Source organism: Passer montanus, unplaced genomic scaffold, assembly GCF_014805655.1.
Source record: "Passer montanus isolate IOZ18808 unplaced genomic scaffold, ASM1480565v1 scaffold11, whole genome shotgun sequence".
NCBI lineage: Eukaryota > Metazoa > Chordata > Aves > Passeriformes > Passeridae > Passer > Passer montanus.
In genome coordinates this window covers 13373958-13398411 of record NW_024357613.1, presented here as the reverse complement: position 1 = coordinate 13398411, position 24454 = coordinate 13373958, and the positions used below count along the sequence as shown (strand labels likewise).

Genomic DNA, 24454 nt, shown 5'->3' with positions numbered 1-24454 from the left:
TAGATATTTATCTGTTGTTAGATATTTATTATTTTTAGATGTTTGTTTTTGTTAGTTGTTTACTATTGTTACTTATCTGTTACTAAGTACCTATTCTTAGTAAATATATAAAATAGAGACTCCAAAAGGCAAAGGCCTTGTCAAGCCTCTGAAGGATGACACCTGAAGTTTTAGCATTCGTATTTTTAGATTCCTTGCTGCCTATGTGTGTAGTTTTGACCTCATACTAAGTGTTAGTAAGTTCTCTTCACAGAGTAGGTAGACAAAACAATTCCTTTTCTAGCTTGAGACCAAGGACAACCATTACAAGTTTCAGGCCCAAGACCATAAGAAACAGTGGACTAAAGAAAGAGAAAAAGAAGGATGTGACTTCATAATCTGAAGGGGTAATTGGACAGTTAACCCCAATATGCAAATGGACCAAAACTTATAAAAGTGTGAGACCTCATGACCGATAGTTCTTTTTTTTGGTGACCATTTTGGGTTCATCTTGGGTGTTGCCCCGGCCAGGCTCTTGTCCTGCCCAAGGTGTATCCATTAAAGTCTTTAATTAAATGCCTACTTTATTCTTTACCTCTGTCTAGCCTCTGTTCTCGGCCAGCCTCCTCAAGGCATCATGGGAAGCTGAAACTGTCACAGAAATCAGGCAGAACAAATGGTAAACTAATTTAGAAAAAATATTTTATTCATAAAATGACTCAGCATTGGTGCATAGACAAAATATCTTGGAGCTAGATTATTTAGTCCCTGAATACAAAAGTCAGAATACTTTTTTTTCTTCCTTCAATACTGAAAACTAAAATAATATCAGAAAAGTTATACCCAGAGTGGGTGCTGTGAGGCCTCAGCTCCTTGTCTTTGGATGTGTAAAACTGAGGTGTCCAACACTTTGTAGGATCACTTCCTATGTTAGGATCATTTAACGAGTAAGGGGCATATTAACTTTCCTTGAAATAATAATTTTTCCAAATAACCACAACACCTTGATTCTCCAAAACATATGATGTAGGAATACAGATGCTGTCTTCCCTTACCCTTAAGCAGAGAGGCAAATCTTAATGCAGAAACAATATACATGATAAACACATAAGTTTTACAAAAAGCAGATTTTATGTTTTAAAGTTGGACCTCTAACTTCACAAGAATAAAGAAGGTAAAGAACTCACATTAGTATCCATGGCATTTTAAAATATTTGCTACCAGTTGTGAACATTCCTCAGGATATATACATTGCTATAAAACACAGGTAAAGGCAGTACAAGATACACAGGGAATTTCCTTTTAGCAGTGAAGACATGATAATAGTCATCCCATCTGGATGTCATCGGAGTGACAGGTAAGTTACTCTTAGAATGACATCTAAGAATCCACTGGATACAAAAGTCAACTCTGCCTTTGGTTTTGAAACACATTCAGATATGAAGAATACACCCACCCACTCCACCCCATTTTCTTCTGTATTGCCAGGGAATTTTCTTCTAAAAGTCCCACCACTGGAAGTTATCTGTACACATTTCTCCTGAAAATAAATCTAACAACAGTTTTCAACACAGGTATCTTCTTTCTTCACATCTTCAAAAAGGCAACCTACAAAAAGAAGTAAAAACAATACTGATTAATTTCAACATTGCAGGTAAAACAAAGATGCTTCTTTGCCTCAACAGAAATTATATATTATAATAATCTTTTTACTTAATAACACACTAGTGCAATGAGAAAATAGAGGCTGTATTTGTTCTTTTCCCACTTCTCCTTTACCTAACATGTCTCCTAAAAATTCTCAAACTTTCTTTTTTTTCTCAAGCACTGCCTGTGTTGCAGAACTAAAACTTTTTTTTCCCTCCCAGGATAACAAAGAATGTTTATCTCATCTAACTTCAAAGGCTATTTGATAGTATTTTGAAACTAGCTAAGATTAAATCTTTGACACATTCCCAGTTTTGTCTGAATATTAGTTTGTTTGAACAGTGCTGTCACTCTAAGTCAAATCCTGATTCCAAAGTCACGATGAGAAGTCCAAAGTCATAAAGAAAAATGTCTTACATTTTGAAATAACCAGGAACCAAAATCTTACCAGAGGGGAGAAGACAAATACTTGTATATGATCAGAAGATAGCAAATGATATACCTCTTCTCTTTACTGCACTAAGTGAACTGTCTAACAGCTATTTAGAGGGACGGTGATCTATCAAATACAAGAGATCTATAAGATTTCTGCTGTCCCAAACTCATTTGTTCTTGGTCACATGCATGCAGCAGTTTCTCCTGTATGGTTTTTGTTTTGTTAAGTCTTCTTCAGGATCTGCAGTATTCTAATGCAGAAAGCTAAGTTAGCTGACTGGAAATGACATGTCCACATTGTTATCTGACAAGGAGATTGCTTCACATATTTTTTGTTGATCACAAACACAGAAAAACAGATGTACAGATGCCTTCATAAAAATGCAAAAACAAAGAAAGAAAAATGACTACCAGGTTACACAACTGTCTTCTGAAAAGATACAACCTATTTCTCCTGTCTGATGAAAAACATACAAGAAAAGAACTTCTGAGACAGACACTTCCTCTTTTTTCTCTGCAAGAGCTTTCAACAGTCATTTAAATGAAGATTAAAATTACCATCAACTTTAGATTTTCAGAGATGACCCCAATCACCACTCTACTCAATGCTGTGACAAAAGAACTCATGAAGCATGATCAACCAGAAGGAATTAAATGCAAGCATAAAATATCACTGAGTATTCAGAACAGAGCATAAAACAGAGTTAAAACACTCTTTTTGGATCCTGTGCCCAGAGTATGTTTAAGAGAGTTATATGTCTGCTATAAAGGATGAAAAAAAGAAAAGGCTGCAATTTTTAACATAAGATGGTTCTCAGAGAATCAGTCATACAAAGGATTCATGTCTAAGTAACACACCTACAAGGCATAAATATGACATGACAACAATTCTTGGTTAAGAATAGAAAAAAATCATGCAAACTCACTTCCTGAACACTCTTTTGCTACTCCAAGGCTAACAGCAATGAACCAGTAGAAAACTGCAGTTACTCCGTGGAAGAGTTTGTACAGACAACACAACTGAGATCCCTGAAATCTCCCACATTTCCAAATCATTCTTTTCTTCTTCCAAACTGGAACTAAAATTCAAAGCCAAAAGTTTTCATGTCTTATAGTAAACAGAAGGAAGAAATTCTTTATTGTAAGGATAGTGAGGCATTGGAACAGGTTGCCCATGTGGAACTGTAACCATCCTGCCATTGGAACAGGATTCCCCATCCCTGGAAGCACTCAAGGCTAGGCTGGATGGAGCTTTGTGTAACCTGATCTAGTGGGAGGTGAACCTGCCTGTGGTGGGAGGTTGGAATGAGATGATCTCTAAGGTCCCTTCCAACCCAAACCATTCTATGATTTTAAGAACATACACTTTCAACAATGTCTATAGGCAAACCATGCCAGCAATCAGCTGGCTGGCCAGCGTGAAAGTTGGCCTGCCTTTCCCATGCAAATCTCGTCACACTGACACATTCCCATAAAGTGTTTTTTTCAGCTCCATCAGCATTTTCCAGCAGTAAGCTGCTGCATCAAAATAATTTCTGTCAGCTCAACCAAGGGGTGTTGTAAAAGCCAGAGACTAGTCATCATGTAGGGAAATTTATCCACTGTGCCAAAGATTCCCACCCTCAAAGACAAAAATTGAAAGCAAAATCAATATTCTTGTCACCTTTCTCATGATTTAGTTGCTCAGATGAATAGAGACACATACATAATTATGAGCAAATGTAAAATCTTAGCTCTGTGCAAAAGTCATAAAGCTATACAGGCTAGGAATGAAACCCTGGCACCAGTCAAATCAATGTGACAAAACTCACATTGACACAATGTGGGAGATTTGTCCTTGCTTCATTGCAAGGAAAAAATAGAAAAATCAAGAAAAGCAATAACCATCTCAATACAGAAGACTCAAAATTTCAAGCAGATTTTTCTACCTGAGACTGCAGACTCCTTTGTACAGAGTTTTGAAGTGCCATTAGAGTGGATATATTTGTTTAATATGTCTGCTTGCTATATTTTATAATGCATGAAATACACTTTACTTCTCCTTTATAAGAGAGTTATTTGCAACATAATGCCTCCCTAGACTGCTAGGCTCTCCTACTGCCCAATAAACTGAAAAGCAACAAAAGTAATAAATTATTACTGTCTGTGTTGATATTTACTACCAATGTGAATGAAAAGAGCACATTAGATCATCCCTACAGCTGACATACCAGCAAAAAAAAAATGCAAATCAAGCTGTTTAAAAAACACCTGCAACCCATGAAAGTACTTCAGAATAAAATCAACTGAAACGAAACCACTTATGAAATTTCACCTTATCCATCCAAAGTTCAGTATGAAGCATATAAATATTCCTTTATTATACTGTTACTGTAGATGCAGTTGGATATCTAAACAGCAGTAAATTATACATTCTACATAATAAATGAATTACTATAGGTTGGGAAAATGGGATTACCCATTTGGCATTACTCAACTGGTTCTCCCCCAGTTTTCCATCTATTAGGATACATTCTCTGCAAGATAGACAACTACTAGCTTCTTCCAGCTTTAATAGCATGCTTTCAGCAAAGTCTGCACATCCAGTATTTCACTGCTGTGAGAGCATTTTGAAAGAAAAATAACGTACCAAACATCTCATCTACAAAGGTTTATTACTAAATTCAGAACAAAAGTCAGTTCTCTAATCAGTTTTTTACTGAGCTTACCTGAGCACATTGTCCCCTTCTCAAAGCACTCAGATACTCCTTCAGTAAACAATAAAGCAGCATCAGCTTTGTTAAAATTTCTCAGAGTCAGGACAAGTTAAGAAATTCAGGTACTGATGCACAATTTTAGAAGATGTTTTCTCTTGGCTTTCTCAGGAAAATCATAGAATGGTTTGGGGTGGAAGAGACCATAAATATTATCTAGTTCAAATTCCATGAGCAACCTGGTCAAGTGAAATATGTCCAAACACCGAGGAGTAAAAGGTGAAAGAAAACAATTGCAACTTCTTAAAATATTTTTTAAACTACGGAGACCTAACCAACTTAGAGATTAAAGAAGGTGGTTTCAGATGGCTGAAGCTGGTGAAAAGAAATCTCTTCTACCAAGTGCTAACAATAGGTGAGCTGGCAGAGTGGATGACTGCTGTAAGAGAAGCAGGAACATGAGAGAAGCAGCAAAACAACATATTTTAAAGAAATGTAATCTGCAAATCAACTAAGGAAGGAAAAAGAAGTTCAATCTTTGAATCAGCTGCAAGAACCATCCCAGGAGCCGGATTCTTACTTCCACAAAACAGGAAATAATACATCAAAAGTTGCATTCCCATGTTGGTTACAACAAGCTTTGAAATTGTTCTTATGTTGTTCTCTTTTAAGGCGTTGAAGTGAATGGTGCATAAAAATCCCTATGTATGTTTCTCAAAGCTGACAATGAAGGATTTTTAATACCTATGTCTCTCCTAAGAGCTAAACGAAAGTATGTAGAAACAGAATTTCTCTTTAGTTTTAGAGAGGGAATTGTACTTCAATTTACTCCTGCATAACTATAAAGGAAAATAGTGGGTTGAAAGTAGTTATGTATGCTTCAGTTTCAGCAGAAGAAATTAAATCCCTGAATACTTCCTAAAAATATGACTGCTATGGTTTTTTCCACTGCACAACAAATAACAAAACACCACCCAGCTCAAACCTGAGGTTTAAATGTATAAAAGACATTTTACTGCAGTCTTCTTTGAACATTAGACAATTTTTAAACACTACCATGACCAGTTCATAATGCTACATTGCGTTTTGGAAGAACACAACTTACATGACTATCTTAAATCATATCTACTCCAACAGACAGTCTGTACATAGACAGATAGCCATGCTTTAATCCTGCACATGTGCTAGTGTGAAATCAGGCGTGATGAAACGACTGCAGAGGAAACGCTGATTACACACCAGCAAGGCTACAGCCTACAATCAACATCAAATGCTGTATTTATTTCCACTCAAGGCTGACAGGTAATCAAGCAATGCCATGCCATCCATGTGCAAGGAAGAGAATAACCTTCCCAAAAAGACAAGGACAGCTGTGGGCAGACCTCTGCTCCTAGATCCAGCTGTGCTAGATGATACTAATCTCACAGGCTCATGGTGTCTCTCTGCTGCAAGTTATGATTCCTCTCTCCCCACAAATGACTACTTCAGAGTTTCTCCTACTGTCTGGTGAAATCAGACTGATGTACCAAACTCTGCCCTCTGGTCAGCACTGAACGGATGGGTTTATCCTAGAAACAAGAAAGGGAGGGTTTGCACAAACAATTCTGGCAGATCACAGGCAAGAGACAAATCTATGGTGGAAATGAGAGTGAAAAGCTGAGGACAGTATTTTTTTCTACATGTACAGCTGGATTTGAAAGATAACATATACTCAAAGCCTCAGACCAGTCTAATACATCCAGATTTGTATTGCTACAAATGCTATGGCTAGTATTAAGTGTCATGGCTTAAGCCTTAATAACTACAGCTAGTGCCACTGCTTGTGTGGTTGCAATTATATTGCAGTCAAGATGCCTCGTACATAGAATACACTTCTACCTTGGAAAAAGAATCAGAGAAAGTGACATAAACGTGTTTGTGTGAGTATAACTGAACCTACATATCCCTTATCCCCATATTTAATAATGCACTAATACCACTACAGGGACAATGTGCATAAACAGAGAGAGAAGGCCATAACCCTGCCTGACACACTTCTAACTCCTGTAAAATAATGACAGATCAACAAGTGGGAGGATTAAAGCATTTGCACCATGTCTAGGTCCCAGCTCTATAAATATTTGATTTCTGATAAACTCTGCAAGAAGTTTGGTGTTGCCATAGGTGCTGAAAAGGGACAAAGCAGACAAAGGAATAAGGTTTTTCCCAGAGGGGAAACAGTGCTCCTTCCATTCCTGCCCCACCACCAAAAGCAGTGACAACTTATAACTCTTACCATTACCCTGTGGATTAGACACTACTGGCAATAGCTGATTATAAATAGCCACATTAAATCTTAAGAGTTCACCTGTCTACCCACACCATACAGTTTATATATTTGTTCTCACCTAACAATCTGGGATCAAGCCTGCTGATGCACAAATACCCTGTTCCAGAAATACATTTGGCACCAGTGTGAATGAATGGACACAAAGCAGATGGCATTAGATGAGCAGAGACGTGAGAGAACATTAACTGCTATATTTACACTTGCTCCCACTGAATCCAGAGACCCATAAAAAAGCAGCTGTCTTTTCCAGACATGAATGTTACCAAGCTGTTGCATATTACCCCTGGATCTCTGGGGTGGCTTTTGGGGAGAACAAAGGCATTTTTAGAGGAAATTGGAGAGTAAAGCAGCATGTTCACTACTAGAAGAATGAGAGGAGCCAGAAACAGAATCATTATGGTCGGAAAAGCCCTCCAAGATGATGGAACCCATCAATCATTGAGATGAGCCTACCTTGACAGTACACTATGTACCTGCCCCATAGGGCCTCCTGGCAGCCTCCAGCTCACTGGCCACGCTCCAGCAGCAAAGGGGTCTCTGTTACACTCATGGTTAGCTCTTTGTCTTCTGTACTCCAGGCTCTTGTGATAATAGTTGAACCTTGGGTCACTCAGTGCCTGTTTCTCCTATGGCATGGAGGTCACATAAGCACACTTGGCTGCTCTAATATCCCCTCCACAGCCCATCAAAGGCAGCCACTTCACACAGCACGTCAACAATAATTGTTTCATGTTCTCTCATGCAGGGAAAGTTTCTCCACATGCTTTAAATGCCATGCAGTGAGAAGTCTGGTTTTGAGTATGCACCAGAACATGAAAAAGTGTTTTATCTAATTACCCTTCCTTTACATTTTTGATCTAAGAAAACCAAGGGAACATCAGCCTGTGCTCACAGCACCATAACTTCATATCACTAGGTTACTATGTCTCAAATATTTTACTATAGAAACAAAAATGTCTCTATAGGAATACAAGTCCCTTGAAAAGGTCACTAAAACAATACTACAGATTGACAGAACAGATACAGTTGTATGAGCCAAGTTTAAAATATTTAACAAAATAACAAAACTAATGTGTAGGGTCAATGTAAGAGCATTCAAGACTATCACTATCATGCTCAAGTTCCAAAGAAACTAAAATACATCTGGAATACTCTCTCAGACAAACACAGCAGCACTGTGCTGCAGGACTATGTCATGAAGACTAAAAGCAAACTAAAGCCCTGGAAACTGGGTTGAAGAACAAAGAGATGTGGAATGGTGGCTTTGCAGTCTGGCCCACTAACTCCTACAGGGCTCAGATTTGGGTATGGAGAAAGGGACATTCTGTGAAGGACTCTTTGCCTCACTCACTCCACAGGATGTTGAGGTCATTCTTTAGCAGATATATCCGCAGGGAATGTCACATCTCAATGAATATGTGCTTCACACAGCTTTAAGGTCTTACAAGAAACATAATTTTGGTCAGTGCAATGCTACCACAGAAGCAGAGGAACAGAGGTGGCAACAACAGCTGGGAAGAACCTGGATTCAGCAGACCTGTCATCTGAAGAGTAAAATTCCCCAGAACTCCTTGTGCTGCAGGACTATGTCATGAAGACTAAAAGCAAACTAAAGCCCTGGAAATTGGGTTGAAGAACAAAGAGATGTGGAATGGTGGCTTTGCAGTCTGGCCCACTAACTCAATTCCCCAGAACTCCTAGGAGAAGGCTGGGGAAAGGTAAGTCCTCCACTGTACACTGTGAAAGGCACTGTACATCTCTGGGTTTTCAGTCTTCAGTGCAGGAAGAAACTGATTAGAACACCACTCAGATAAATTACTTCTGTCCAAGCTGGAGAAAATGTGAAATATAACCAAAATAACCCGGCAGAAAGAGAATTTTATTCCATTTCTAGTGGAATTAATTTCAACCAAAGCAAGGGCTTCCCTCTTTAAATATGATTTCTCAATCTGATAATGTACCCCCTGATTTAAGAAATAAACCCATCTATAAATCAGCATGCATTCTTTCAACCTAATCCTTCCTAAAGTATTGATTTCTTATAATAATGAAGCTAGATTTGAAGCATGACCGAGATAAATGAGAAAAGCAAGATATTTCTCTGAAGTACCAGGCTGTGCACGTGTACTGCAAGGCATCACTTTGCTATTGTTAACAGTTGCATGATGAAACTTGCCAAAGCTTTAGAGAGAAAACCACTGGCAGCTGCAAAACCAGTAGAAAACAAATCTCTACATGTTTTTAGTGGATATGAAGACAAGCAATTCTTTAACATTTTAGATCAAGTAGTCCTTTCTATGAAAAAAAAAAATGTTTTTGGGCTTGTTTTATTTCAAGATGAGATGGCTATTAATCTTTTTGTTTCTTTACATCTAGAAGCCCCAGAACTTCATGGCTTTATTTTGTTTTCTGCCAACCCTTCCTCATTAGCCTGTACTATTTTTACTTCCATGGCAGATGTTACTTCTTGAGGTACCCATTATTAAGACAGGCACAGAAACAGCAGTATTATTTACCTTTGCTAGTCTGACATACACTTTCTTGAATGTAAACCATAACAAAGTGTGCAACTGGGTACTAATGTTACATTGCAATTACTGATACAAAGCAAACTGAGCTAGAAAACCCCATGGAATTTGGGATTTTCTTAGTCAACCCCAGATGAAGTTTGGGTTTTACTGCAGTAGTCACCACACTCCAAACTTAAAATTAATCATGCAGTCAGAGCAGCACATATATTTCTGCATCAAGTCGTTTTAAACTGATGCAGAAAAACATTTGTTTAAGCACATATATTTATGGGCAGTTGTGAAACACAGGTTAACCTAAAACAAACAAGGCACTGCAAGTTGCTGTGCCAATTAACTGCATGCTAGCTGTATGCTCAAACTAGAGACGTGAAGAAATTAATGCCTGACAGCCCAAATTGAAACATATGATGCAGCTTCTACAAACTTCTCAGCCTTGCTGAAGAAAGGTGTATCATGAGGCTGAACTGGAGGAGGGTGGGTCTGCCACTCTTTCCAAGCCCTGCACTCCAGTGGGTCATTCCACACTCACAGACTGCTGTCACGGCAGGACTTGCTCCTGCACAATTCCCTGAAAGCCACGTCACTCTGGGCCCTTGCTCTGTTTTTGCAGCTCTTGTGCCACTAGATTTCTCTGCACTCTTGAGAATCTGTTTCAGCTGATCAGAATCAATAATATACTGCTGTATCTTCCCCGGAAAGGGAAAGAACTGACACACTGGTGCTGCTGTGGCATTCAGCAGCTGCATTTTTTATAGTATTCCAGCATTGAAGATGAGGATGAAAACAGCCCTGAACCAGGCACTATGAACAGTCTGCGTCTTATAAAACAAAGGGCTAAACAGAGAAATATATGGATTTATTTTGTTGACCATAAAGCAAGTGAATTGTACCTAATTCCAGAGAGAATAAATAGGGTGAGCTAAGTGGCCACATAACCTCTCTTAAACAGTGAATCTCCTCTCTCAAAATTAAGCTGATAAGTATGGTGCATGTCAGGTGTGTTTCACAGCACACAATGCACTTATGCCTTTGATTAGATGCTGGCTTACCCAGATGTGAGATGTTCTGGTCATTTGCATGGCTGTTGCTCTCAATTAGATGCTCTTAGGTGGTATTCTCTGCAACAAAATTTATGAAGCACCCTATCTCACCAAAATACCCTCTTACTCTATTTCAATCCTATTATGTCTTAAAAAGAGGGAAGTACTAACATATGTGAAAGAGAAGAAGTGGTTTTAGATCTTTATTACACAGTAACACAGCTGGATCTAAGCTGGAAAATGTGTCCTTTCCTCTCTTTTTAGACATGAAATACTGTAGCACACTAAAACAGAAAGGTGACTTTCAAGTGCTGCATCATTCAAACCAGAAAAATGAATAATATATTCTTCTATTACCAGCTTCATTTTCCTGCTCAAATGATCCCTTCACCATAAACTAACATTTTCTCTATTATTCCCTGTTATTGAATCATTCCTCACAGTAACTCAAATTGTTTTTCTCCTATTTTAAACCACTACTCCTAATCAATCCTTCTCCTTTAAACCCACACAACACACCTTTCATCAGGATTTACCTCCAACCTGCACTATGTCAGATATACTGCAGTAGGAGATAAAGTCTTGCTCACAGTTTCTCCAGGAAAAGCAAGATTACGACAAAAATAGTTATTTGTTTCCCTGCTGCAGCAGCAGGTAAAATCTAGAAGTCAGAATCCCCTTCAGGGCCTGGCTGGAGATGCCTTTCCTTGCTTATGTTTCTTGTCTTTTTTCTCCCCTCAACTTCCTTGCCCTTTATAGGAGTAAAACAGCAGGCTACATTATTTCAGGTTTAGACGAAGTATGGTAGAAAGCTAAAGAGAAAGAGGAATTGAACAGGAAACCTGAGAAGAAAGGAAGAGAGAGCAATATATCTTGCTACAAACTGAAGTGTAGGCAAGCATTTGCACTAAATAAAAGAGATGTAATTGGGGTGCATTAACAAGGCATCATGCAGGCATCAACCAAATAAATTATTTGGTTTCCATCACACTCTCCTTAATTCCCAGAGTAAAAGCAATACAGTTATACCCAGGATTCACCACTGGCAAGATGCCAGAGACATCAGATATTAATGCAGGTCAAGGCATCTTTGAATTTTAACTTAATGAAAATCAGTCTCTCTTTTTGTCCAAATTTAGGTCCCTGTTCAGAGTCAGTTTGAGGCCAATCAGAAGACAACCTTCTCATCTCTTACACTGAAATGCCTTTGAAAACCCAACAGACAGGTAAAACTGACAAAGGAAATTTGAGCAGCACCAGAGGCCACATGACCTGCCTTCAAATGGACTATTAGGAAAAGATGTATTAAAAACTACTGTGGTAAGGTGCTTTACAGACAAAGAGGCCACAAGGAAACAAGCCAACCACTTTGGTTAATTCTCTACTTGCCGATGGCTTGGAGGGTATAATTGCAGTTTAATTTTGCTTTTGTAGTATTTTTTATCTAAAAAGAAAATCTACCAAACCCTGGAAGCCAAGAAATAGTCTACCCTCCTCACATCCTGCAATGTTTATAGTTAGTTATGTCAAAGAAACCAGTACACAGATGTAAACTGGGTTTCTAAGAGTCTCCCTCAGCAAACGCTACAGGAGCAGAGCACACTGTGATGTCATGTTGAAACTTCTGGGCTAACTTGTCACATACTCAATGCTGCCACAATGTCAGACATGGCCATCTCTTGTGTGCACACCCATTTCTCAACATATCAAACTGAAATGCTACCTGACATATGATTTCAAATACCAGTAAGATGTGAGGAGGGGGCAGAGGGAGCATGACATAAAATGAGTGCATTATAGAACAGAAATAAATTATATCTTTTATGGAGAGATTGGTTATATGCTCACATTAACACACAAACTTTATTTTTACATGCAATCCGAACACTCAAATCTACCTTAACTCTAAACAAAACAGTAGAGGAGATTAAAGGAGAATGTGGCACTGTTATGTAACACTTTAAAACTAGATAGGTTGAACACATATCTTCATCAGGTTATCTTTTGAAAACTTCATGGAAAAAAAAAGCAAGTTTGGAAAATTAGCTGCTTAAATTCTCTCTTTGCTTCCTGGCAATTAAAGCTGGAATGAGAATAAATACCTCCCTGCATGAGGTATGAGGATTAATTTGTTTGTGTATATAAATGGGTATTTAAGTATCAACTACTATTTTATTTTTAACACCTTATTGGGACTACTGCGTTCCTACCAGAGTTCAGCTTTTGGCAAGAGATTAAGACTCAGTTAAAACAGGAACAGGTGTTTGGAAGATGATAGGGCTGCAATAAAAGCACAAACCAAGAAGATGAAGGAAAAAAAAAATTATATAAGGCATTCATTTGTATCCTGTGAAATAGAGAGACACACAGAAGAAAACAAAACGACAATAACGAAGGGATATTTAGGAAAATATCTTTTCCTAATATGATTCATTCCCAGGGGGACAGAGTCTAAGCAGGGCTATACTTTGGTCCCAGGTCATCCCGTTCCTGTAAAATCTCATGATGCCTATTAAATGGCCAAGCATTCAGTAAACACTGCTTAATACTGGCTGGGTAATAAAACATTTTCAAAGCCTCTAAAGGATGTAGGATTTTAAGGCCACTCTCAGTGAGATTTGAGCTCCTAAATCATATCAGGTATTTTTACAGTGTGGATTTCTGGTGTCTAAGATTCCTGTAGCCATTACTAGGTCAAACTGATTTTTATTTCTAGGGATTGAGTAAATTCTTTTGCCAGCTGCAATGAGAACAAAAGCTGAAACCATCCATTTTAAGGTTCAAACTAATGAAAACATGTTTTCTTGGTAAAAAGAACCGTTACTGACCTTGAAGCTTCACAAGAAAATACAGTATTTACCATTTTTAGAATATTTTTCCTGTAGCAATAAGATAATTGAAAATATAAGCTTTCAAGTAGTTTGTTTTTTTGAAAGCAGACTGTGTTCAAACATCAATCCTGCAAGTTAAACTTCTTTTCATCAAGGTTTATTATTAATTTTATACTAAAGTAAAAGTAAAGTGAAGATTTTTAAAAGCAAAGATCTGGGGGGAAGTAGGTGTTGAAAGAGGTATGAGGTTTGCTACTACTATGTTTATTGCCACATTCTTGTGAGAGTAGACGTGGTGTACAAAATAAATATAATTTAACTATGGAGATACTGGCAATACTCTCCATGGGCAGCATGAGCCCTCAGCTCTGGGAACTCTCAGCATGACTGAACCTCAAAAGTCAAAAGTCTGACTGATAACATTGTAAAAAATTCAAATGGTTGTCTAAACTATATTCAAGTCCCTATGTCTTTCATTATGAAAAAGTGTGCCTGTAGAACAACTGAGAGAAGGAATGTAGTAATGTAATTTCTGTATGCTAGATGTTTATTTTCCTGGTATTATATGATTCTTGCATTTTAAGAAGGTTTAATGCAATTAACTTCGACTTCAGTATATTTAAATTGCATCCTTTCTAAGTATTTCTTGTTAGTAGTCACCCATGAGAGAGAAGTCTATTAAATTAGCAAAAGAGTAAGATTTTTAAACAAGTAATGACAGAGAATTCTCTTTAAAAACAATACTGAGAAAACAATTTTGACCAGAGACAAATTTCCTCATCCTTTTGATTCTAATGATTTCCTCAATAATAACATGGTTATTCCAAAGTTGAACTTTGAATCAAAGTGGATCTTTGATTCTGTACACACATTGGAACACCTCTGTTGTCCAAGGGAGGCAATTATTCATGTGGTGAAGTGCTTATGGGAGTCAATCTAGACTCATAAATAGCTTATGGATTCCTGCCTCTGACAGGCACCAGACAATTTTAAATACTTACTCTCTATCAGGACAGATTTAGAAAATTTTGATGAATGCATCAATTAATGGCAATTGAAAGTTAATTTGCCTTCCAAAAGGAAGGGCTGCACAAGGAATCAGGGAGATCTTAAGACAGTTGACACACTGATGATCCATAATGTTATGTGCAGTAACAGGATTAAATTTAATGAAGTACAAGAATTCCATGAGGTCCCAGCTATAAACCAGACCAATTACTGCGAAGTAAAAACTGCTCACAGAATCTAGGATAAACATCTGATAGCACAGAATCCAGAGCAAAACCCTTTCTGAACCAGCCTCTTCATCAGATTCCTATCCCAGCAGGTCAGAAGAGCAGCAGCAGTGGGAAATGGAAATTAACACTCAAGAAGAGGTCAGACTGACCCCACTCACTGGCATCAGGACAGAAACTTCCACTCCAGGGACAGGACTGACCTTTTGCATACTGTAGCATCACTGGAAGATTCTGAATCTCAGAACCTTGATATAGCTCTTCTCAATTAACCATGACTATTCAAAAAAGAGGAATAAACCCCACACATAGGCATTTAATAATTCAAAGCTGAACACTCATCCCAAGCACAGCCTTTTTTCCTCACCAACTGAAATATCAAAGATTATTCAAGGACCCCAGCAGCCTTCACTAATGTATTTCACCAGAAAGTATGCCTTTCTTTAGTGGAAGGTTAAGCAGTAACCAAACACTCTTGCATACTTCCTCCCCACTGTGTTGGCACAGCTGCATAGTCACTGGATAATGCCAAGGAGGCAGAAGGAAGAGACAAGGTTACACGAACAAGAGGCTGGGGGAAATAGAAAGGCTACCTTAGATTAGATGGGTTGCTGCTGAATAGAAAACTACTACCCTCAATACCACAGCAATGGGAGCTGATGTACAGATCATTAAATAGTTAAAATAAAGGTATAGGCAATGTCATGTGGATGAACACTGAATAGACATGGTATTAAAACATCTGCAAATACACTCTGGAAGCAGCAGGTTCCATAGGCAGCTTTTCACCATATTCAGCTTTATATAGAGAAGTCATATAAGGAAGCAGGATACAGAAGGCAGCTTTCCATATCATATCATATATCATATCAATCATATCATAATCATATTCCATTACTTGAAGTTATTTTCATGTCTGATTTATCATGGAAAATATAAGTAAATTATTCCATATGTCTTCTCTGACCTCCACGTGACCCTGCCTAGAAGCTCCAGACCTTTGCTCTCTCCAAAGATCTCTGTTACTTCTAAATTGTGAGGAAGAGTTCACATCCTTAAAGATGTGAACTGTAACAAAAATTAAGCAAACACTCAGGAAAACCTCAGGCATTTACACATATTTAAACACAACCACCAAAGCAATCTCCTAAGAAAACCTTCAGAGAACTGGATTTAAAAAGTGGAGTGCAGGTGCATCTATTGAACAGAGCACCCTCTCCTCTTCCATCACTCTTATTTACCCATTTCATTTCTAATAAGAACATATCAGCTCTGAAATTGAGGAATGTGTCTCCATCTACCACCACAGCATATGCTTGCTTTGTGACAGAACCAAAGGGTTAAAAAGACAGAAATTCCTGTGAGCATTACCTATCTCCCTTTATAACCATTTTATGGAGCTCATAAACAAACTGTTTCCCCCCATACTCACTTTCTGCAGCCTCTTTTTTGTCCACCTTTGCCATGCTTTGACTGAAATTTGAAATAATCTCCTCAAATCATGCACCATGCTTTTAATTTTTCAGCCAAGTGCTATGCACAGCTTTTATCTGTAATAGTAACAGATTGCCCAAGAACACACACAATGAGTCATGGAAAGAGTAAGGATTTCCTGGCTCTTAATCCAATGCTCAGACAAGGCCTCTCACATTTCCAATTTTCAGGAGCCAGCAGGTGGGGAGAAGAAAAGACAAAAGAAAAATAAGATGGGAGGGAGACTTTTTTAGGTAAGCAAAATAGTCAACCAGAAAAAAATCTGCACAAGCTCTTCTCAGTTTCAGATAACTGATGTAGGAGTAATCACAGAATCTGCTGAAAAGCTTATATCTGATTTTTTAAAAATGCAATGGGATAGAACAGAGGAAATGTATCAATCATCTGAAAAAAAAAAGACAAAAAAATCTTAAAGCAGAAAGAAATGAACAAATTTGCTCAATAAGCCTAGAAACAGAAGAGAAAGGAACTTACTTACTTTCAGGGATTTGGAAGCTTGCTCCCAAATAGGAGTGTAGGTAACAGCACTAGCATATGCCCACCACAGAACTGTGAAGTAATCCGGGGGTTGTGAACATGGAATTAGGTGATATAAACCAGTTCTCACCTGAACACACTCCAGAAACACTGTATGTTACACTGGTCTGTTTAACTTAGGAAGCTGATTCCCCACAAGACCAACTATAATTAGCAAGAGATTAGGAGGATTCAAGAGACAAATGCAGAGTTGATGTATCAGCATCCCCAAAATAACTAATATCCATCCTAATAATGCCACCTACTCTAAAACACTGTGCAACTGTTTACAAGACCCATTATGTCACAAAAGAAAGGAAAATAATATTTCATCCCCATAAAAGTAGGCCACCCATCACATTCTGAAATGGGATCCAAACAAAAAAAAAATAAACAGATAATGATACAAGTTGTACTCATTTATCACTGCAAAGCACAGCTCACACATGGGCTTTGACAGCAGCCTGGATAACTGGCTGAAATGAGACCCATTTCAAAAATGAAACAGATGTTAAAACACTGGTATCAGACAAAGACATTAACTGCACACATGTATGGGATACATAGGGACTACCTGTCTCATTGAGCTAGGATAATGCAATTATTTAGAGACTACTGTCAAACCAATATTCACTCCTGACCTAAGCATCACTGCAGAGATCTAGTGCAACATCTAACAGGTGCCATCAACCCTACACCTCAGAAACTGAATGGCTTCTTTGGGTCCCTACTCACCCCAGTCAAATAGCTGCCTGCAACAACAGCCATCACCATAGACAGCAAACTAAGTCAGCAGAGGCTGAGAAATGAGTGAGCCAGGAGCAGCTCCTTCCAGATTCTCAGAGACACACAAGCAGTGAGTAGCACAGCATTTGCCTGCACGGTGCCCGAGGCCCTACTGACAAAAGACACTGAAAGGCTGAGGTACTCAGTGCCCTTTTTGTCTCAGTCTTTACTGATCATCAGCCTGCAAGAATCCCAGTCCCCTGAGACCAGTAGGGAAGGCTGAAAGAAGACTTACTCTTCATGAAGGAGGACCAGGTAACAGAACATAGTAGGCATACATCTGCATCAGGAAAAGTGTTGCTAGCAAGTTGAGGGAGGTCATCCTTCACCCCAAATCAGCACTGTAAGGTCACATCCGTACTGGTTGGCTCAGGTCTGGGCTCCCCAGTAAAAGAAAGCTATGGACTTAATGAAGTGAGGAAAAGGCTAAGAACAGGCTAAGAAAGGACCATGAGGATGACTAAGATATTGGAGTGTCTTTCATATGAGGAGAGGCTGAGAGATGGGACTGTTCAGCCTGGACAAGAGAAGGTCCAAGGGGATCATATCAATGTGTAAAAATATCTGATGGGAGAGAGTGAAGATGAGAGAGGCAGACTCTTCCCAGTAGTGCCTGCTAACAGGACAAGAGGCAATAAGCACAAATTAAAGAGCATGAAATTCCTTCTGAACACTTTCTGAATGCAAGAGAGCAGAACTCTCTGGCACAGGCTGCCCAGGGAGGTTGTGGAGTCTTCATCCTTGCATGCATTTAAAACCCAGCTGGCGTGGTCCTGGGAAACCTGCTCTAGCTGACTGCTTTAGCAGGGGGTTGGACTAGATGATAGCAAGATGTCATGTCCAACCTCAACGACTCTGTGACTCTGTAAATGTATTTTTGTTGCATGCATTTTTTAAGTGAACCAGCTAATTAACAAAGTTTAGTAGTTCTAAGGCATCCTTGAACACAAATGGTTCAAATGTTTTACAAAACATACAAACTGGACTTTGTCTACTATGCTCTTTCTGGGGCATTTAGGCTGTGTAAATTTCACATTCCCTCTTAATTTTGCTGCCTAAGTTTATTTTTGTAAATCAACTTCCTCATTCACTTGGCTAGATGATAGCAAGATGTCATGTCCAACCTCAACGACTCTGTAACTCTGTAAATGTATTTTTGTTGCATGCATTTTTTAAGTGAACCAGCTAATTAACAAAGTTTAGTAGTTCTAAGGCATCCTTGAACACAAATGGTTCAAATGTTTTACAAAACTTACAAACTGGACTTTGTCTACTATGCTCTTTCTGGGGCATTTAGGCTGTGTAAATTTCACATTCCCTCTTAATTTTGCTGCCTCAGTTTATTTTTATAAATCAACTTCCTTCATTCACTTGAAAGATGCTTTAGTCAAATATGGACAGAAAATACTTCAGAATTAAAACTCGCAGTTTTGGTTGCCTTCCCTTCTCTTTTCCCCTCCTCCTCTGCAACCTCCTTATATTACAATAGAGTATGAATCTGTCCTTCAGCTTATGGCTCCATGTAGTCCATATTATTCTCTTCAAGCTTTTTTTCCTACTCCCCTCTTTTTCTTTTAATGTTTCCCAGCCACTGAACACTTTCCAGTTTCAGATGAAAATAACAATTAGGTTTTATTATTATGAGAACTTTTCTTGTACAGATAAAAATCTTATTATGCAAAACAAAGCTAGAACAATTTCTTTAACAATTTGATTTTCACGTTCATTTTTAACTTCTTTTTAGAAAATGTTAATGACCTTCAAGAAGAATCAATTTTTCAGATTCTTTCTTCCAGTTCTTTTTCTTATTTTTTGATCCAATTTTACCATCAAGTATAAACATATATGAACAAAGTATACACTGGAGTCCTATCTCCCTAGAGGCATCATTTTGGATTATTGAAATATAATTATTACAGCACATTGGTCTGCTCTATGACTTCCAAAATACTGTTTAAAACATCTTCCTTAGGGCAAGGCCACTAAAAAAATATGCTGTTGAACCATAATTGACTGCATTATAAAGAAAAAAAAATTAGCATTCCCCAAAGTTCAGTGAATGAAAAATAGCATAAATTAGTAGAAATGTAGAAAGATGATTATCAAGAACATGTTAGAAATGTTCCAAAGCTGAGGATCACAGCATGACCTTAAGATTTGAAAGAAATAACCTGAAGTTCTTCAAACTTTTACCAGCTTTATAAGATAAACACTAAGAACTACCAAAGATCAACACCAGGCACTTAACATTTCTGCATGAAAACCTTTAATAACACTGCACTGAGTTAGTGGAAAAAAATAAAAATGAAAAATTGTTTGCCTCAAACCCCTCGAGCAATCATTCTCCTGGACTTCTCACACTAAACCCCTTGCTTCTTGACACACAACATAAGCAGATATTTTTATTCACTTTGAACATCTGCCACATCATATCACTCACTTTGTGTCCTGAATTTAAGCATTTTATTCAAAATTTTACTGTACTGCATATACAATTAAAAACAACTCTCAAAAGGGATTTTGACCCCCAAAACCCTGAATTTCCTTACTTAGCCAGATTAAATGAGCATGGTTGTTTACATGTACAAGGGTTACTTTTATCCTCCCTACTTTTACTTATTTAAAATAATTAACTGTCCTGTAGCTTACTTTTTAAAATAGGGTTTTTAATTTTTAAATCTCAGGGAACTTTCCAAAAATTTAACTTTTTTCACATTACATGTTTTTTATGCACAGTTATAGATACATGTCCACTGTGCCTTACACAAAGTCCAACTAAAGGAAAAAAAATGCCTTGCACTTTTCCCTATCTTCTATCTCTGGCTGATCTTCTCTTTCCAACTGTAAAACACAAATAAAGCCTGTTTAAAAGACAGAAAGACTGAAAAACAGAAGGAAAGAAAAGCACAGACCTTGAACACCAGGAGTGAAATTAAATTAGTTAACTGCTAGAAGCATGAAGCATTAATGAAATAGAAATGGAGAATTTTTCCCTTATGAGGAACATTTATTCAGTGTTAATTAAATTCTTTTATTCAAAATCTATACTTACCCAAGTGTAAAAATATTATATCATATCAATAACTGCAGAGTGTAAGCAAGTACTACATTATAAGCATCTTTTCCCCATCTAGTGGAGTGAGGCCTTTAAATCATTTATACTGATTGAAGTCTTCAAATAAAGAACAAAAAAAAACCCAACAGAGAACCCTCTGCATGAACCAGCAGCCACAGCTATTAATTCACTTGTCTAACAAATAGCTATTGGAGATTAGCTTCAAGCATTTGCTTGCAAAGTTCACATGCAATAGTGTTAATGAGGAACTTTCAGAGTCTGCAATAATTATTTCTCTACAATATATCCAGCTGGCTGGTTTATTCATTTGCAGGCCAGTTCTGCACCACTGAAGCCAAAGAGAGTTTTGATATTAACTTCAAAAGGTTCAGGTGCTTGCCTACAATGTTGAGCTATCACCACAAATGCTTCAGGTGAATTTCTGTAATACCACACAAACTAATTAAAGCAAAGGACCACCACTAGAATTTTTAAGTTTACAAGATGAGAAAAAGGCTCCTAAGTCCTCAGCTGGACACCCCAAATGATTACCTAACTTTAAAAACCACTCAGTATTTGTTCATTTGAATGAGAACTCTAGGTAATCCAAAGTCCTGGCAATTTTTATTGGCATGGTGAAAACTGGACTGACAAGTCACTTCTGCATAAACAGAGTAACATGTAAGATTAAGATAATATCTTTACATGAAATTCTTTTTCTGTGACTTGCATCTTCTTCAAGATATTACCTTGTTGTAAAAAAAAAAATTATAGGGTTTTGAGAATCATACTGGGATCATATTAAATATGCCATATTTAATTATGGCATACAGCTGCTTTGTAAATTATCTATGAATGTAGGTTGGGAAAGGAGTATAATCCAACAGTGACACTCCACTTTAGTAAGTATTAGTACTTTAACCAGTATCAGTATTGCTGTAAGAGAGTCCCTCTTGACTTCTTCATTGTTTTGTATTAGGACTGCATGCTCTGCCTTCGCAGGAAAGGCTTACATAAAATTATTAGCTACGAAGTGTCACTAGGGTTTTCTCCAGCTTCTGAGCTACACTTAAAAAATACGTAAACACTGTCTCACTTCTGACAGCTCATTTTAACTAAATTACAGGAGCACAATCATTTCCAGGTGGAATCAGAGCTCTGCTTCATCTAAATCTAGTGTTGTAGATACAACCTTGTTGAATGCTAGAGTCCTCAGAAGATGATCTAATTACCAGGCAAATGGGAGAATGGTCTCTCCCCGAACTCCTCACACAGGAGTGGCCTAAAAACATAGAGTAAGACTCAGTAGATCTTTCTAAATCAATCTTAGCATTGAGCCATGTAGCTCAGACTTGTAAAAGCATACAGGACAGAATACAGTAGTTTTACAGACATTATTTAGTCACATTATACATCCTACCTTAAAATAGGAAAAGCAGTCACGTAAAGGAATATATCCTCAGGACAATCATGCAGAATAGACACTTATGATTAATTTGACTAGTCATTAGCTACTGCTCCACAAAAATACAGCTGAAAATGCATTTCCTTTCTGTGCAAGCAGAGAAGGCAAAGTGAAATATGAATGTTTCTGTGTGGACCTTTTTTTTTGTTTTTTTAAAGTTTAAGAAGTACACTTGATTTTATTTTGCTACAAAGACAGATATAAAGCCCTGTTGTTCCCCTCTCATACTTGAAAAGAAGAAAATACAATTAGGTAACTGTAAGCATTAAAAATTAGTATCTAAACAGGGAAAAGGTGCAAGAATTACAGAGCTGTCTGCTCATAAATGGCATGGAAACAAAGACAATTTGTATCTAATAAAAATGAGTAAGTAACATGGAAACTCATCATTGTGTGAAACTCAAAGTGGTTAACAAATTGGGAAACAAGACAGTCCTAGAATTTAAATTCTGTAAATCTAGCAAATGATGAATGAAATAGACTTTGTATGAAAACATTAAATAAAAAGTCAGCTGCAAGCTCTCTGGTGAGTTAAGAAAGAAATATGTTAGCTAGTCACCCCCCATTACACAATAATAGCCTTTTTTAAATTTGGTAGGGCATATGAAAATAGAAAATATGTCAAAGACTGGAGCATCAACAGCAAGAAAACCTTTTATTTAAAGCTGAATTATGCAGGTATACAGTTATTGATAAGAAGCAGAACAAGGGTCAGCAGCACCAGTCAGAGGAGGTGAGAACATCTGAACAGTAAAATGTTCAATCATTTTCAGGGTAATATTTAGAAATGCCAGGCATTCTGGAAGAACTTGAAAGTGGACTGAGTAGCCAAAATATTCAGTACTATTAAAATAACGTCTTTACGTGTACAAATTTTCAGGCAAGATTCTTTCCCATGCCCAGGTGCTTAATATTTTTTTTCTGTTTTCCATATAAAACTCAAGCTCACTAAAAGCAATAGAAGAAATATAGCTCCCTGATCTGGTTTCATTTATCTACAGTGCCACAGCTAGCTCACAAAAACAATGGAGACTGGGAACTGGTGTGTTAAAATAGCCTCTTTCTCTATATACCAAGCTTTTTTAGTTTACATTAGCTATATAGGAATAATTACTTTCTTTCTTTCTGTAAGGCAGAATCACTTCCTATTTTACTTGTCAAGCTTCTGGGAGACAGATGAAGAAACTTTAACCAAAATGCCTGGCAAAAGTCCAAACAGCAACCACATTCTGCCCACCCAACACTCCCTGTGATCTCACTCTGCTACAGCATCTTCAGATTTCTGCAAGTTTTTCTACATATTGCTAAATGGTTGCCACTTTTCACCTCAAGGCATGACAGCTTTCTATTGGATGCTAAACAGTCTCCTTATTTCAGTAGGTTGTGTTAATGCTTATACACCTTTTTGCCCTTCTCTTTCTTCCCACGGGAATATTCCAAATCTTATTTTAGGAGCTCTATAAAATGCATTGGCTGAGATACCTCCACACACTCCCAATGTGTAAACCAGCTTCCTTTATATCAAAAGCAGTGGAGCTATTACAAAGAAATATTCACACAACTGATCTTTTCTACAGATCAAAGCAGCAAACAACTTAGAGAAGGAAATAATCTTGTCCTTTTTTTAGCCAGTCACTATGTCAACAAGAACATCACCAGACTAGTAAAAAGGTAGTTGGTCTATCTCATCTCTTACACTTCCCTTCAGGTTTTTTCCTACTCCTGGACAGACAGTGCTCTGTCCTGTTCCCCCCTGCCATGTTTCTGCCCATTCTAGCTTTCCTAAAATCCAGAGTTTTCTTCTTTAAAAAGCAGAAGCTTTCAAGCAGTACCATTTGTCATCAGCCACCACTCCTGGAACAGACCTATGATTTAAGCACGAAGATTTAGAGCACACTACTCTCTACTGACATTGCAACAGAATGATGGACTTCAGCTTCTGAGGGAAGGCAAATTGTATGTTTCTCACTGGAGGCATTAGTGACTTCTCCACCAAAAGATCCATTCCAGACTCATTTTCAACTGACAATAAAAAGAGGAGAACTTAACAGCCCTCTTCCTCTTTGTCCACCATGTACTTTATCATAGTCAAGTCATCGATTCAATTATAAAGCTCTGGGTTTACAGCCTTCTGTTTATTTGTCCATTTGTCTTCTTGAAGACATTATTACTGTTTCCAACTCTTCAACGTGTAACACTCCTGAGCTGCTCTAAGTGCCTTGGCAAGCTGACCTGTCTGTTAATAAAATGCTAGAATTTATTGACAAACTCCCTCAGGATTCCTCAAAATCTTGTAATTTGTGATAACATCATATCTACTCCAGCCTATAGCTGAAATCTAAGAGAGTTGTAGCCATCTGTTTTTAAAGCACTTCTAAACCTACTAAGAATCATCCTTATAAATACATCTTTTATTCT

The 24454-nt window shown here is 37.7% G+C and overlaps 1 protein-coding gene across 1 annotated transcript in view; it reads right to left on the bottom strand.

The window, feature by feature from the left end:
- Positions 1–418: 418 nt before the first annotated feature.
- UBE3D (ubiquitin protein ligase E3D) overlaps positions 419–24454 on the bottom strand; it is a 79028-nt gene continuing 54992 nt past the window's right edge. Inside the window, exon 10 of the mRNA XM_039729441.1 lies at positions 419–1587. Coding sequence (XP_039585375.1) covers positions 1567–1587 — 21 coding nt within the window. The 3' untranslated portion in view covers positions 419–1566. The remainder of the gene's footprint in view (positions 1588–24454) is intronic.